General features: G+C 47.5%; 1 protein-coding gene across 3 annotated transcripts in view; it reads left to right on the top strand.

Moving 5' to 3' along the window:
* LOC135914086 (putative polypeptide N-acetylgalactosaminyltransferase 10) overlaps positions 1-11,379 on the top strand; it is a 178,442-nt gene extending 167,063 nt beyond the window's left edge. For all 3 annotated transcript variants that reach the window (XM_065446833.2, XM_065446830.2, XM_065446832.2), the window contains 2 exons: positions 9,197-9,451; positions 10,031-11,379. In XM_065446833.2, coding sequence (XP_065302905.1) covers positions 9,197-9,451; positions 10,031-10,183 — 408 coding nt within the window. In that variant the 3' untranslated portion in view covers positions 10,184-11,379. The remainder of the gene's footprint in view (positions 1-9,196; positions 9,452-10,030) is intronic.
* Positions 11,380-13,524: the final 2,145 nt, after the last annotated feature.

Below are 13,524 nucleotides of genomic sequence, written 5' to 3'. Positions count from 1 at the left end.
GTCAAGGTAACGTTTTCGAATCAACGCTGCCACATGACAACGCCTCCTAGATGGCAGGTCTGTGCGCTCTGCTTTATGACGCTATGCTATTTGGACCGAAATTTCCATAGCCAAGCCCGGCGTGACGAAAGCGGTGGCGTCAAAATCACCGCGGGTTACTCGGGAGCGTCCCCATTACATGCTATGGTAGCCGGGCAAGGTAGCATGACGTCACGGATCGAAGTGCACCGGCCTTGTGCTATGTAGGAGACGTTGCCTATGGCCAGGCTTTAAGGAGGCAATGCCGCGTCTCCTCGTCTGCTCCGACATCCTGGCCGTAGCTTCGTGTTGCGAACAGGATGTTTCACGTAACTTATGCCAAGGCTTGGAGCCGCAGTTGAACGAAACCAACGGCGTGTGACTTGCCGTCATATGGCGCTCCTCAGGATGTGTTTTATGTTAATTAGTTAATTAACTAAGATGAATTAAGCGAAATTTTAAATATTTACTTTAGGGCCATGTTCGTTTCGTTGCGTTGTATAGAGGTGGTTCAAAAACGACCGATCGAGTTTGTTGTGGCAACGTACATGCTGCGTGGCGATTTTTCTTTCGGCATATAAAGGAAGCCCGCGAAATATGAAATAAAACCACGTGGCTGCGCTCATGCGCTATCGTATTGCAGCGCGTTCAACCGTGCGTCGATACTATCGCTTATCAGGGACAACGGCGCTTCCTTTCCGTGTGCCACCGCCAAAGATGCTGACGCACTGTGACGCCGATGCATAGAGCCGCGGAAGCTCACTTCACTTTGTCCGCGCGCACGGTTATCTTACACGAACCACGATTGAGAGCGTTGCAATACGATAGCGCATGAGCCAAATCACGTGGTTTTATTTCATATTTCGCGGGCCTTCTTTAAACGCCGAAAAAGATCAGTGCCTATGGTTCTGGGCTGCTGAGCACGAGGTCGCGGGATCGAATCCCGGCCGCGGCGGCCGCGTTTCGATGGGGACAAAATGCGAAAACACCCGTGTACTTAGATTTAGGTGTACGTCAAAGAACCCCAGGTGGACGAAATTTCCGGAGTCCTCCACTACGGCGTGCCTCATAATCAGAAAGTGGTTTTGGTATGTAAAACCCCATAATTTATTTTTTTAAGAAAGCTGGCAGCTTCATGCGCGCTGTCTACCAGCGGGTCTGGTGTTGTAGGTCATGTGATCCGAATTGGCGAGACGCGGAACAGTTGAAATTGTGCGCTCTTCTTGGGACAAGCATGCGCTTTGCCTGCTGCTAGCGCTCCTCTTTAGCCAGCGTTGTTGGCGGTCATCGAGTGCTCGCGGTCATCGAGTGAGATCTATTCTTGTTTTTCTGTTGTTTTTGAACGCGTGACACCACACTTGTTTAGTTGGCAAACTAATGTTTACTGCAATTTGTATGACCCATAAAACAACAAACCTTATTCGTGCAATTGTCTGATATGCTCTGCTATAATTATCAATGCTCCAGTTTTCGAGCAGAACTTGGCATTTTTTTAGACATCTCATATTATAAGATTCTGTGCACTGCGAAGCCCGAAGGCGCGGGATCAAATACCGGCTGCGGCGGCCGCATTTCGGTGGCGACGAAATGAAAAAACGCCCGTGTATGCAGTGTATTGGGTGCACATAAAGAACTCAAAGTGGTCCGGTTTGCTCCTGTACGGTGTGCCTCATAAATCTGTGGCGGCCATGGCGCGAAAAACATCAGAATTGAATTCGAAAATTTTGATATCAGCTTCGGGAGGCGTCTCGCTTGTATACGTTTTTTTTTTTCGAGTGACAGAGGTCTTTGCAGCAGCTCTTGTAAAGGCATGGTTTTGGTTAACTTACGCGACACACTACCTTGTGTCTTATTGCTTCTGACTTCTTATTTGCGTTGTGCACCTCCACCACTTGTACTAGTTCTGAACATTTTAAAGATTATTATTAAGAGCTATAAATTAGCACTGAATTGCTTTGGATAAATTATCCTGCCCCGATACCTCATTGACGTTATGATTTCTGTTCCTCTGCTCAGCAGGAGGCGGATACTTCCGAGCGCATTATTGGCTGCAGTACCTCGACGGTCAGCATTGCGCAGTTAACATCGACCGCGCGCGTGTTCTTTCCTTCCCGCACTGTTCTTTTTCTGCCCAGTCGATGACGACGGAGCAAATGACGTTTCTCGCCAGGTATACATACCACCCTAACTTTCGAGACCAATTCACTCGCACCTCAAACGCCTCTTGCACCCTTTCGGAATGTCAAGGAGGAATGGGGAGCGAATAGCCGAAGCCGACCGGGAGAACTCCACCGCCCGGCGGACCTGAAGTGACGGTGCGGCTTTTGACGTGAGCGGCCGTTTTTGTGTGAACGCTGGTCGCGTGCTCGACTCTCTCTCAACATCCTCGCAGCCAGGAACGTTCCTCGCCCACCTTTCTCTCGTCGCCTTCTCGCTGAATCGATATGGTTTCCGCCGCTCATCTGTCACCGTCCATTTCCGCCACGCGGCAGCCAAGCTCGCTGCGACGGCCGTAGCGTGCATATAGGGGGCGCGCGCACGCCTGCGAAGTTAAAGAGAGGGACCTTATGCGAAGTTTGTTGCACGAGGGAGCGCAGTGCTTCGTTTCGCTTCACTTGTCTCGCATTCGCGAGATTCGACGATGACGAAAAAGAGGCGCGTACAGAAAGCGCGCTGCGCGCCGCCCGCATATCCACCGTCCCTCGGCGTTCTTATCTCGGCGTGTTCGCGTCGTGTGTCCCGGCACGACCGCGGAACCGCTTCCACCGTGCGCGTCCGCCAAGTCGCGCCAGCGAGCTGCGATAGCACGGCGAACGTGGAGGAGGAGAAACAGCAAATTGCGCCCGGACCGCGTTTCGTCGTTATACGCGGGGCAGCGGCTGCGCGTTGTCGTGTTCTCGCAGCGCCGATATTGCGTCTTTTGCGGAGAGTGGCCAAACACTTTTCGTGAGCGTTGCGGCCGCCCTCGCCTCGACACTCAGGGCCCTGTTGCGAGCACCGTTGTGTGTTTGTCTTTCCCCCCTTTTGCCATCTTTTCTTTTTATTTCTTTTGGTTGATCTTCTACGTATTTCTCTCTCTCTCTCTCCGTCTTTCCTTTCTTTCTTCCTTGTTTATTGTCGTTTTCTTTAGCGCTAGGAAGTTGAAGTGATTTATAGTACCCAGTGGCGGCGGTGGCTTCCGTATCGTGCCGACGCAAATTATCGCGGCGCCGTTGTTTTCCGGTTTGTCGTTTTCACTTGCTTCTATCTCTCCATCTTTTTGTTTATTACCATCGTGCGCGCAACAAAACTCCACTGTTGTGGCTTCGGTTCAGTGTATACTGTCGGAAGCTATTGCAACATAAGCGATGCTCTGCGACGATGCTATGTATACATATTGTTTGCTTTTAATGGCCCCTTACAGAGTTGCTTTTAGATATGTTTTTTTTACTTCTTTCCGATATTATAGACAGCGAGAAGCATGACAAATGGTGGTATGTTGCACCACATGTTTATTTCGCGCGCTTACTTCGAGCTGAGTTCGTTAACGAGGCTGCTTTTCTTTTCTTGCGCGCGCGTGTGTGTGTGCGTGCGTGCGTGCGTGCGTGCGTGCGTGCGTGTGTGTGTGTGTGTGTGTGTGTGTGTGTGTGTGTGTGTGTGTGTGTGTGTGTGTGTGTGTGTGTGTGTGTGTGTGTGTGTGTGCGTGTGTGCGTGTGTGCGTGTGTGTGTGTGTGTGTGTGTGTGTGTGTGTGTGTGTGTGTGTGTGTGTGTGTCGAAGCAGTTGCGCTTCGCTGTTCGAGCTGTTTGAGCTTCGCGCACAGCGGCGATTACTGTTTCTTGTAACTCTAATACCGTGCAGTTCGTTGCAAAACAGAGCGGCCCACCACTAACCAAACTTGCACTTGGGGGATACTGGCACATGTAGACTTCGGGATTGGCTGACGCTGGTTCTGTCGTAAAGGATTGTTAATCAGTGTAAAAGTTTCGGCGCGTCGGTAAATTTTGTGCAATACCTTTGCGCCTGGAAAGAAAACGACGCAAGGCACTCGAGACGCTATGCCTAACAACTTCTTAATTCATAGAAAGAAAAAGATAAGCTGGATTCACAAAGCTTTTGTATCGTAAGCGCTGCTTCGGATCGGTTGTCCGCAATCAATAATAATATGTCTATCACCATATTTGGCTAGCCTCTGTTCTTTGCAGCAGTTGTAGCGTAAGATCTTTCGTGAACACTAGCACACGTGCTTGCATAGGTGCGTGTAGACAGCATACGTAGGTTATACATAGCGGTATGAAAGGGAAAATTTCCATCCACCCGGATCTAGTGCGAAGCTGCAAAGGAAACGCATACGGGCTTCTCAGAAAGAAAGCTTCGCAGTTGATGAAACATTCGTCCTGGTTCTGGTCTGCGATCTGCTATCCAGGAGGTTAGCAGATCTCAGCGCGAAGACGAATTAATGGACAACTCAAAGCCCAGTACTAACACTAACCATATACCACTATGTACACTAAGTGGAAGCTGGTCACTGCATGTTTCAATATGGTTTCGCTATCGTCGTGGGCCATCCCCAGCGTCATTGTCAAGCATATAAAGTTTGAACACTTTATATGCTTGACAATGCAACTGTGTGACAAAGCAACCACACAGCAGTAAAGCTGCCGGCCAAACGTTCCTAGTTCGGTCCAGTAATTCCGCATGTATTCCATCCTATAGGATGGAATAGAGGCGGAATATAGTACGGGAATGATACCGAACTGTTGCCTGTTCAGTGTGAACAATGCAGAAAACATCCATGGGGAAAGGTATCGCGATGGTTCCAACTCAACAGCGTTTCCTACCTGCCACTATAACTTCGTGCATTCCACGGCTGATTAATTCTGTGCCGCGTGTTCTAGTTCCAACTATGATGCGTGCTTTTTAGAGAGAAAAAAAGTTCTGCACGAATGCCACGGCGAAAAAAGAAATAGAATGAAGCCTTCGAATGTTTGAGTTGTAAGGACGACTGAGCTAAAACGTAGCTATTCTTTGTCCCTAAGTGGCGCAAGGCGATAAAGAAAGAATGAAAGGGATAATGAAAAGACGCTGCCATTAGCGCTTTGTGCTGTCTGCGCGTCTCAGTTCGTGTTATTTTTTTTTTGCCTCCACATGGCGAGGGAACGATTTCATGTCGGCGGCGCTTTCGTAACGGGTGTGAAAGCTCAGCGTCGTTTTTTTCTCGGAGACTTACGCAACCATAGACACGAAAATGAAACGTTTGAACAGAGGGGCGTATCCGTTTGTGTGCAACGTTAACAGTAAGCCCAGTTTACCTTCGCCTCTCTTCTCTTCTTTCTTTCATTCTTTCTTGCAGCTGCACGTGTTAGCATGAGCTAAAAGATGCTATAAATCAAACGGTAGAATGTTCTTGCATCACCTTTGCAATACGAAGCGCAGTCTGCATGAGGTTCTGCAGTCGGCGTAAGTTTAAAAGGAAGCTTTAGCTTCGGTGTTCCTATCTAATACATGTAAAGGCACAATTCGTTTTTTTTTCGGCAAACGCTGCAGCAAATTTGGCGAGGTTTGTTGCATTTCACAGAAAAAAACAACAACAATATGTAGTGACTGTTTTTGCGAACTTTAATTAAGGTCGTGAATGTTTTATTAAAAATTGGGAAGGAATCGCACATTTTCAGAAAACGAAATTATAAAGTTCACAGCTCTGTAACCCCGCAATGAAAACTGATATCATATTTCTGTAAATTGCATCTAATAGTGCATCTATAAAGCGGACAAAATTGATATGTCACACGTGATTCTAAAAAAAGTTAGTGATATGATAATACAGTTTTTGCAGAACCCTTGTACACAATGTAACGAATTCATGGAAGGTATAAATTGACATATAGAATTTGTCCGCTTTGAATGATCTAATGGATGCCGTTTACAGAATCGCAATGTCAGTTCTTGATGCAGAGCTAATAAATTGCAAAGTTCATGCTTCTATATTTACGAGCTTCCGAATTTTTGAAAATTCTTTTAACAACATTCAGGCCTAAATCGAAATTCCACTTTCAAGAGTAACTAGAATTTAACTTCCTCTTTCAAATGTAACAAATTTCATTTATATCCGTCCAGGGGCTATGTCACAAAAGTGTCTTTGCGTTTTGCATGTATATATATATATATACGCCGCATCGGAGTTTGGCCCTAGCTAAAGCTTCTTAACGCACACCCGAGTGGGAATATTCCCGCATAAATAATAAAAAAAGCATTACCGTTATAGAGCACGTGTATCATTTTCAAAAGGTATTACTTCCTTTCCACACATCGACAGAGGCTGCGTCGCCGTTCATTAAAGCACTGCTGAAATTGCATCGACTTTCGGCGAAAGTATTCGTAATGATTCCAGCTCTTCATAAACTTGAGCGAAGGATGAACGACGAAGTACCCGAGGCGATAACTGAAAACGAGGTTTAGCGAAGAGGCAGGAGCGAAGGCGGCAGCGACATGAGAGAAAGATAACGAAGAGCCAAGTAACTAGCCCGTGGGCCGCATGCGATCGCTAGTTGCGATAGCGGCAACCGCGGAGCGTTGGTGTCAGCTCGACGCGTGAACAAAAGCTACAAATCTCGCTTTTCGCGTCGTGTATATGTAGGCTTCAATTTATGAAAGGCGTGACTTTGCCTTGCTGTGCACCGCCCGCGGTTCCCCATCACTGGCTTTGTCCTTCGTTCTTACCTCGGTTCGTGTTATTTTATCTGTTTTCTTTCTCTCGCTTCAAGAGGCCAACAAAAGCAAGCTCGCCAGTGTTTTGCACCGTCGAAGGGTTCCTTTATGTCGCTGTTATCTTAACACTTGTTAACTCCTGTTTGACATCACTGGATCTGGGGCAAGAGACTGCGTGTCTGGATTGCTGCGTACTGTAGTCGATATAAAAGTACCAGAAGAGCGTGAGTATGGCCCAGTTAGTGTTAACTGCATATCGTATTGACCGCTAGTAAAGACGAAGACAGGGGAAGAGCTGGAACACAAAACGAGGATACGGGTGGTCGTCGTTTTGTGTTGTTGCTACGTGGACATGGCTGGTGCCTGCAGCATTTTCACCCACTACTTTTCGTAGGCCGACTGACAAAGGAGGTTTCGCGTGCTTGCGAGGGCTTTGTTTTCAAACGATACATTTCGCGGTTCAGTCTTTCGTACCACGTAAATGCATATTATGCTATATTGCATATCAGTGTACGTGTTGCAGCGGCAACATGCTACGTCACATAGGGCCAACTAAATGGGTTTTGTGCGTGCGTGCGTGCGCCGGGGATGTCGACGATGCCTTATGTTTACATAAGTGAATTCGACTGCAACTGAGCAAAATGTAGCTGCGTGTTAGAAGAGCTGCGCCTTTGTGCGAAAGGCTGGAACTATGTTTCCTAGCGATCCATCTTGTTTTCCATCCATGTGGCCTTGTATTCTTTATTTGCTCGGACGCTGTTTGCTGCGCTGCCGTTATCGCTGTGACATGCCACTGCGCGCGACCTATATATATTAGAAGAATAAATGGAAAATTACAGAATACGGGCCCTGCCTAAATTGGCTACCGATATTTGCCCGCGTGCTTCGCGTTTGATTAAAGAAAAAAAAAGAAAGGAAAACAGCAGGCTGTGGCAGGCAAAGGAAACGAGAAGTATCGTAGTCATTCGACTCTGAATACCTGCGGAATGAAATTTTCGCCCCCCCCCCTTTTTTTTTCTTTTTTGACGAAAGTGTGACACTGCTACTCTCAGTAAACCAGTTGTAATTTGCGGACACGGCTCAGTGGTTTTATCTCGTGGTTTGCGGGTGATGGCTCTTGTTCAGCAAGCACAAATACTTTGGGAAGCTGAAATGTGCCGCTGTGGCGACGCTTGAACTACTGCATGTCCCTGACAGAGACGTGGAATCTGATTGCAGCCAATTATATGCTTCGCGGACGTCAACGGTCGTTCGTTTCTGTGGTCGTTGGAAGCAAGCGTGTGACCGGTATAAGGTGTAATCGGGCGATGTGGCACTTCGAGGTATTTTTGTTTGGTATTGCAGGAGGAAGTCGCTGATACTTGGATCCAGCGCGCTAAAGTTTCTGAGTCTTTTGTCGACTAAACTGCGCAAAACAGGCGATGACAGCAGACAAGAACTTATACCGCGGGATGGCCGAATTTCTCGTGTTTTTGTCTGTTTTGCGCTGGTTGGTACCATGAAGCCATACAAACTCACTTAACTTTCTGTTTTCTAGTGGTCACGGCTTCTGTCTGTGTGCGCTTGAGCTGTTTTATTGCGTGACTCAAATGTGCTCATCACGAAAATCCGATCACCCGACGAATATCCATCCCCTTATGTCGAAAACCAGCCTGCAGCTCGCATCGGGTGCGCTGACTAAAGAACTGAGGAAGTAACGCCGCGTCAACCCGCCGGGGTTCGCAAGTTAGTGTCCCCTGATGCCGGGATCTTTAATTCCCCTTTGCCACAGGTCACTACTGTCGGTACAGCCAAAGCTTACACTACTACTTTGCCGACAGGTCCTTGATTTTCATTTTTTCATCGTAGGGGTAAATTGACACTACGCGCATGTCCATGCATTCATCTTTTTTGTGCTTCAAGTGCGACACTCTCACGAGACGCAATCACGTGACATTCTCTCGCGTTTCGTCGGTTTCGTTTACTCATAAATCCGTGTAATCGGGAGGCAGTAATGCGCGCCTGTGTTGTCGGTAGCGTAAAATTTATTCGGCTCTCTTGTGTTTGCGGAGGAGTTGCGCTTTCAGATTTGAGAGGCTTCTCTTCCAACGGCTTCAGATAGAAGCGACATGATTCGCGTAGCCAGCTTCTGTCTCTTGCGTATATTTTCTTATGACCGGAATACTGGTTCATGGTAATTCGAATAATTAACGCTTACAGTCACTCGTTTTCTTTTAATGGCGATTGTTACTAGCTGACAGTGGCGACGAGCAGGTACACTAATCCGTGCGGCTGCTCGGCCGTTAGCAGCACCTATAGGGTCTTTGCGGGACGTGCTTCGTTGGCTGGTGGGCCTTATTTTTCCTTTAAAGACATAAGCTCTCTTCGCTGTGAATTGTGGTCACGTATACTGTGCGCGAACTTCGTCGTGGAGAGGCTGGTGTCATCGAGAAGCATTCCGCACAGCCGAACTCTCAACACGCCATGCATGCCTCGCTGCTTTCCTCTGTGCAGATCCGGCACGAGAAGAGCTCGCTGTGCATCGACACGCAATTCAAGGGTCAGAACGAGCGATTCGCGCTGGAGAAGTGCATCAGCGACCACCGGGACCAGTCCGGCGAGCAGCAGTTCGTGCTCACCTGGCACAAGGACATTCGGCCGCAGAAGCGCACCGTCTGCTTCGACGTGTCCAGCTCCGAGCCCAGGGCGCCCGTGGTGCTCTGGAGCTGCCACGGAATGCACGGCAACCAGCTGTTCAAGTATGACACGGTACGTACGAGCCGAAACGACATTATGGACTTACGCGTAAGCGGTTCAAGATCTGCGTTGGGGAGGCGCTTCGGGACCGTTTCGGAAAGTGGGTCGGTGTGCTCTCCCGCGGCATTATAATGCCGTCTCGTTGAATCTAACGAACTTCGTGCTTGTTTCTCCTTTTGTTTTTCCGTTATTATTTCGGGTGTAGGCAATATGCTACACTGACAAGACTAGGTGGAGGTAAACACGACGTGGGCTTATTTCAGGGAAGTTGTCTCGCTACATTTGACCAAATTCTTCGGGATTACATTCGTCTTGACAGAACGCGAAGCGCATGCTCGTTTGAAAGTTCCTTGCACTGAATTTGACAGTTTTCTCCCCAAGGAGTGCAGGTTCTCCCCAAGGAGTGCAGGTTCTCCCCAAGGAGTGACAGGCCTGTTCTTCTGACCGAGTTTTAAAGCATTTGCATGTTTCATAGGAAGTAAAAAAGCAGCCCTGTGCGCCCGTATGCACCGATAAAAGTGATTGCTGCTCCGCGTTGTGGAATCGAGATTTAATACGTGACGTCTTTTTATTGTTCTTTTTTTTTTTCAGACGACGAAGCAGATCAGCCACCCGATCACGGCTTCCTGCCTTGACTGTGACGCGGAACGGCGCGAGGTGTTCATGAACTCGTGCGACCCGAATTCGGTGTCGCAGCGCTGGCTCTTCGAGCACGTGAACGAGACGGCGCTGACCAACTGGTGATCGCCGAAGCTGCACGCACGTCACTATAAAAAAAAGAAGACAAAAAAAATATTTCTTGCCGCACTTTCGGGAGCCTCTTCTGCGACTCCCCATGACGTTGGCGACTCCATTCAATGCCTGACTGCGGTGACGCCGTTGGACGACTGCCTTGAGCGCATAACCCGTCAGCGTCTGATTGAAAAATGACTTGTACGTGTTTCATCTGTCCAACCACTTCGCACAACACCGCGTCGCGTCACTGTTGTGTCGTGAATGTGAGATATTTATTCTGGAGACAGATTGAACACGTGCGTGAACGCGTGATGAACTTGGTGGTATATTTACGGGAGTCTCTCAAAGCGCCTTTTCTTCTCTCAATATTTTTTTCTAAGTGACTTTTAAGTAGAAAGAAACGCGGACTCTTCACATATCTTTCATGCTCTTCTACTAGACACCTGTCTGGGTGACAAGGAAAGCGGTGTTGTCTGTAACTGAACGCTTTGTAGAGTCCCAGTCGTGTCGCAGTGTTGTGTGACGTGGATAACTGCATAGTGCGTAGAAGACCTAGTGTGCGTAAACAAGACCCAGCGTTTGCTTTTGTGTGCTTATTTTTTTTTCTAAGGACAAAGGAGGGCCAGTTCCTTCATTGAAGGCATTCTATCTCTGTTGCTGAAGGTCGCGAGGTTGCAAGGTCATCGGCGTCACGGAATGAAGACGCGAGGTGGTGGACGGACGGGGTGGTCTAGGGAGGCTGTCAGCGATAGCATTTGTGATTTCAGCTTAATGTTTGAATTGCCGTCTTGCGACGGTGCATCGATATTACACTCGCGTGCGGGTGTACACATTCCAGTCGTCCGGTGCGCTCAATCCTTTCTTGAACGATGTTGCGTGGTGGACAGTACTGAGTGGTGGCCAGGACCCAAGTGTTCCGCTCTTTCAGACAGCACTCTCTGGCGCCTACAAGGACTACCTGAAGGCCCCACCGAAAGCAAATCCGTGGCATCGATCTGTGTGTGCGTGCGTGTGTGTTTGACCGTGTGCGATGGACAAATGTGCGTCTTGCAAAACTTGAACTTCTCTATTGACTTGGTGTTGCTTTTTCGACCGTATTTTTTTCTTAGAAGCAATATTTGTTTTTCTCATTGTTTTGAAGGGTCTGTTTGTTTTGGCATAAAGTGCGCTTGGGATCGGACCTAATAAGGCTGCCGAGTCCCTGATGGGCTGTTTTTTTTGTTTTGTTTTTGCTAGACCAACGAACAGAGGCCAGCAGTCTGACGAAGTGATTTCATCGCACTTAGACCAGGAACATGCGATTCGCGATATACAAGTGCTTTTCCGAGCCGCGTAAGGAAAACTTTTTCTTTCACACATTGAGCTCTATTCATTTTTTGTGTAACAGCAAGCTTTGTCGTCGCGGCTGCAGACAGGGTTGAACCGATACTACTGTGCTAATTTACGATTTGCCTAAAAAAGGAAGTCTAAAACGCGCAGGCGTTGCAGCTGCTCCGTCAACCACCATCACTGCATCAGCTGAATCTGAATTGATCGTGGAGCCACATGCAACAAAAGTGCCATTCCGTTTTATGGCTTCAATCAGCTTTGGCGTCTTCATAGTATCTTTTTTCAGCGGTCACGTTTAAAACTGTCGCTGTAGGCAGGCAGGCAAGAAATCTCGAAGAAGCGCAAACGATAAATGCTGTGAAGCGACCCTGCGAAATCCGCCCGCTCAACTGACCTCTATGCCCCATTGGGTGGACAGTGCTCCTGATTGACCGAAAGGGCGATCGGTAGGCCACAGCGATTCTTTTGCTCGACGCACAAAGCCTTCAGTCTGATTGCTTGGTTTGAGGGTTCAGCCGTAGCTACTTGCCTGCTCCTCGTGATGAGCGCTGCGTTTCAGAATTCCCTTACTGTAACAACAAAGCCCAAACACTGGAACGCTACGTTATACAGCCGCTCCGCATACGTGGTCACAGCGGCCATTGGGTCTGCAACCGTATCGTGTGCACGTCTTTCTATTGGCCGGACGCGAACGTAAAGTGATTGCAAACTCAGCGTTGTCACTTCAGGTCTTGTCGGTCGCAGTGTTTAGCATTTTCCTCTACTAAGCAATAGTGAGACTGACAGCTGTCTAGCGGTTGTGTACCCCAGAAAGATTGTTCCTTTTGGAGCGCCGTCAACCATTGCAGGCATTGCAGGCAGCCGGGTCGGTACTGGCCAGACTACGAGCCCAGTACTTCGTATTCGCCTACGCTGCAATAGAGGGGGCTCACGTCGAAATTCTTTCGTCAGGTTGGCCCACAAATTCCTCGGAACTATTTTTCTTTCTTTTTTCCTCGCTGTGGGCTCTGCGGAAAAGCGGTGTAGAGAAAACATCAATTGGGAAATGTATGGTTCTGAATAGGGACGTATCATAAAAATATAGATATATTAGCAGTAATGTTCTCTGAATAACACATTGGTTGACAGCGTGGTTTCCTTTACAACTTAAAAATATGCACTTGTTCGTCGCTCTAGTATTATATCAGAATAGCCACCGGTGATAAAGAAACCGTCGTGCCAAGTATTCTGAAACACCTGCTGTTGTCAGTAGATTGTCAAGGCCTGGAGGATGTTCGTTATTTCCGTGAGAAGACGCAGTCTCCATCATCAGCGTGTAAGACATTAACGAGTCCATTATTTAAGCTTTTTAAGCTTTTACCTGCTGCTTATTCTCATCTCGTTGCAGCGTTGTCTGCGTCCAGAGGAAGTAACAAAACCGTGTTTAACTTCTGCACATTATTGGTATAATAATAATAATAATAATAATAATAATAATAATAATAATAATAATAATAATAATAATAATAATAATAATAATAATAATATGCTATTATTATTACTTTCTTTTTAATGTCATTCATTACAAAATTACGCGTCAGCTCACCAAGCTTATCTAGATTAATCAATGAAGGCAACCTGCACAGGCGCAGCTTCTGAAGTCGCGGTCGTAACTACAACATTACTCGCTGAAAACTGGCGGCGCCGGTACATAACCGAACTGCTTTTGCACTGCGCCTTTATTATTATTTACTATTATTTTGTAGAGTGAGCAAAAAGTGCACGCACATTTTGTGTGGCTTTATGGCTGCAGTTGGTTCGATGACGAGCCCGGTCATTTGACTGCGTGAAGTTCGCTCAATATAGTTTTCTTTAGAAAGAAAGAAGGGCAGGTATTTAATTGTTCTAAAAACACGTGCCTCGAAAAATTCGCATTACAGTTGAAAATGATTGCCTGCCGCTTCAGTCCTGTCTTCGACTTTCTGTACAGCATTCGCTTTCCTTGTGACACAATTCTATTACATTCCTTTTTATGCGAAGCA

This window comes from Dermacentor albipictus, chromosome 3, assembly GCF_038994185.2.
Source record: "Dermacentor albipictus isolate Rhodes 1998 colony chromosome 3, USDA_Dalb.pri_finalv2, whole genome shotgun sequence".
Lineage (NCBI taxonomy): Eukaryota > Metazoa > Arthropoda > Arachnida > Ixodida > Ixodidae > Dermacentor > Dermacentor albipictus.
Note: the sequence above shows the minus strand (reverse complement) of the source record. Positions and strands in the feature narration are given on the sequence as shown.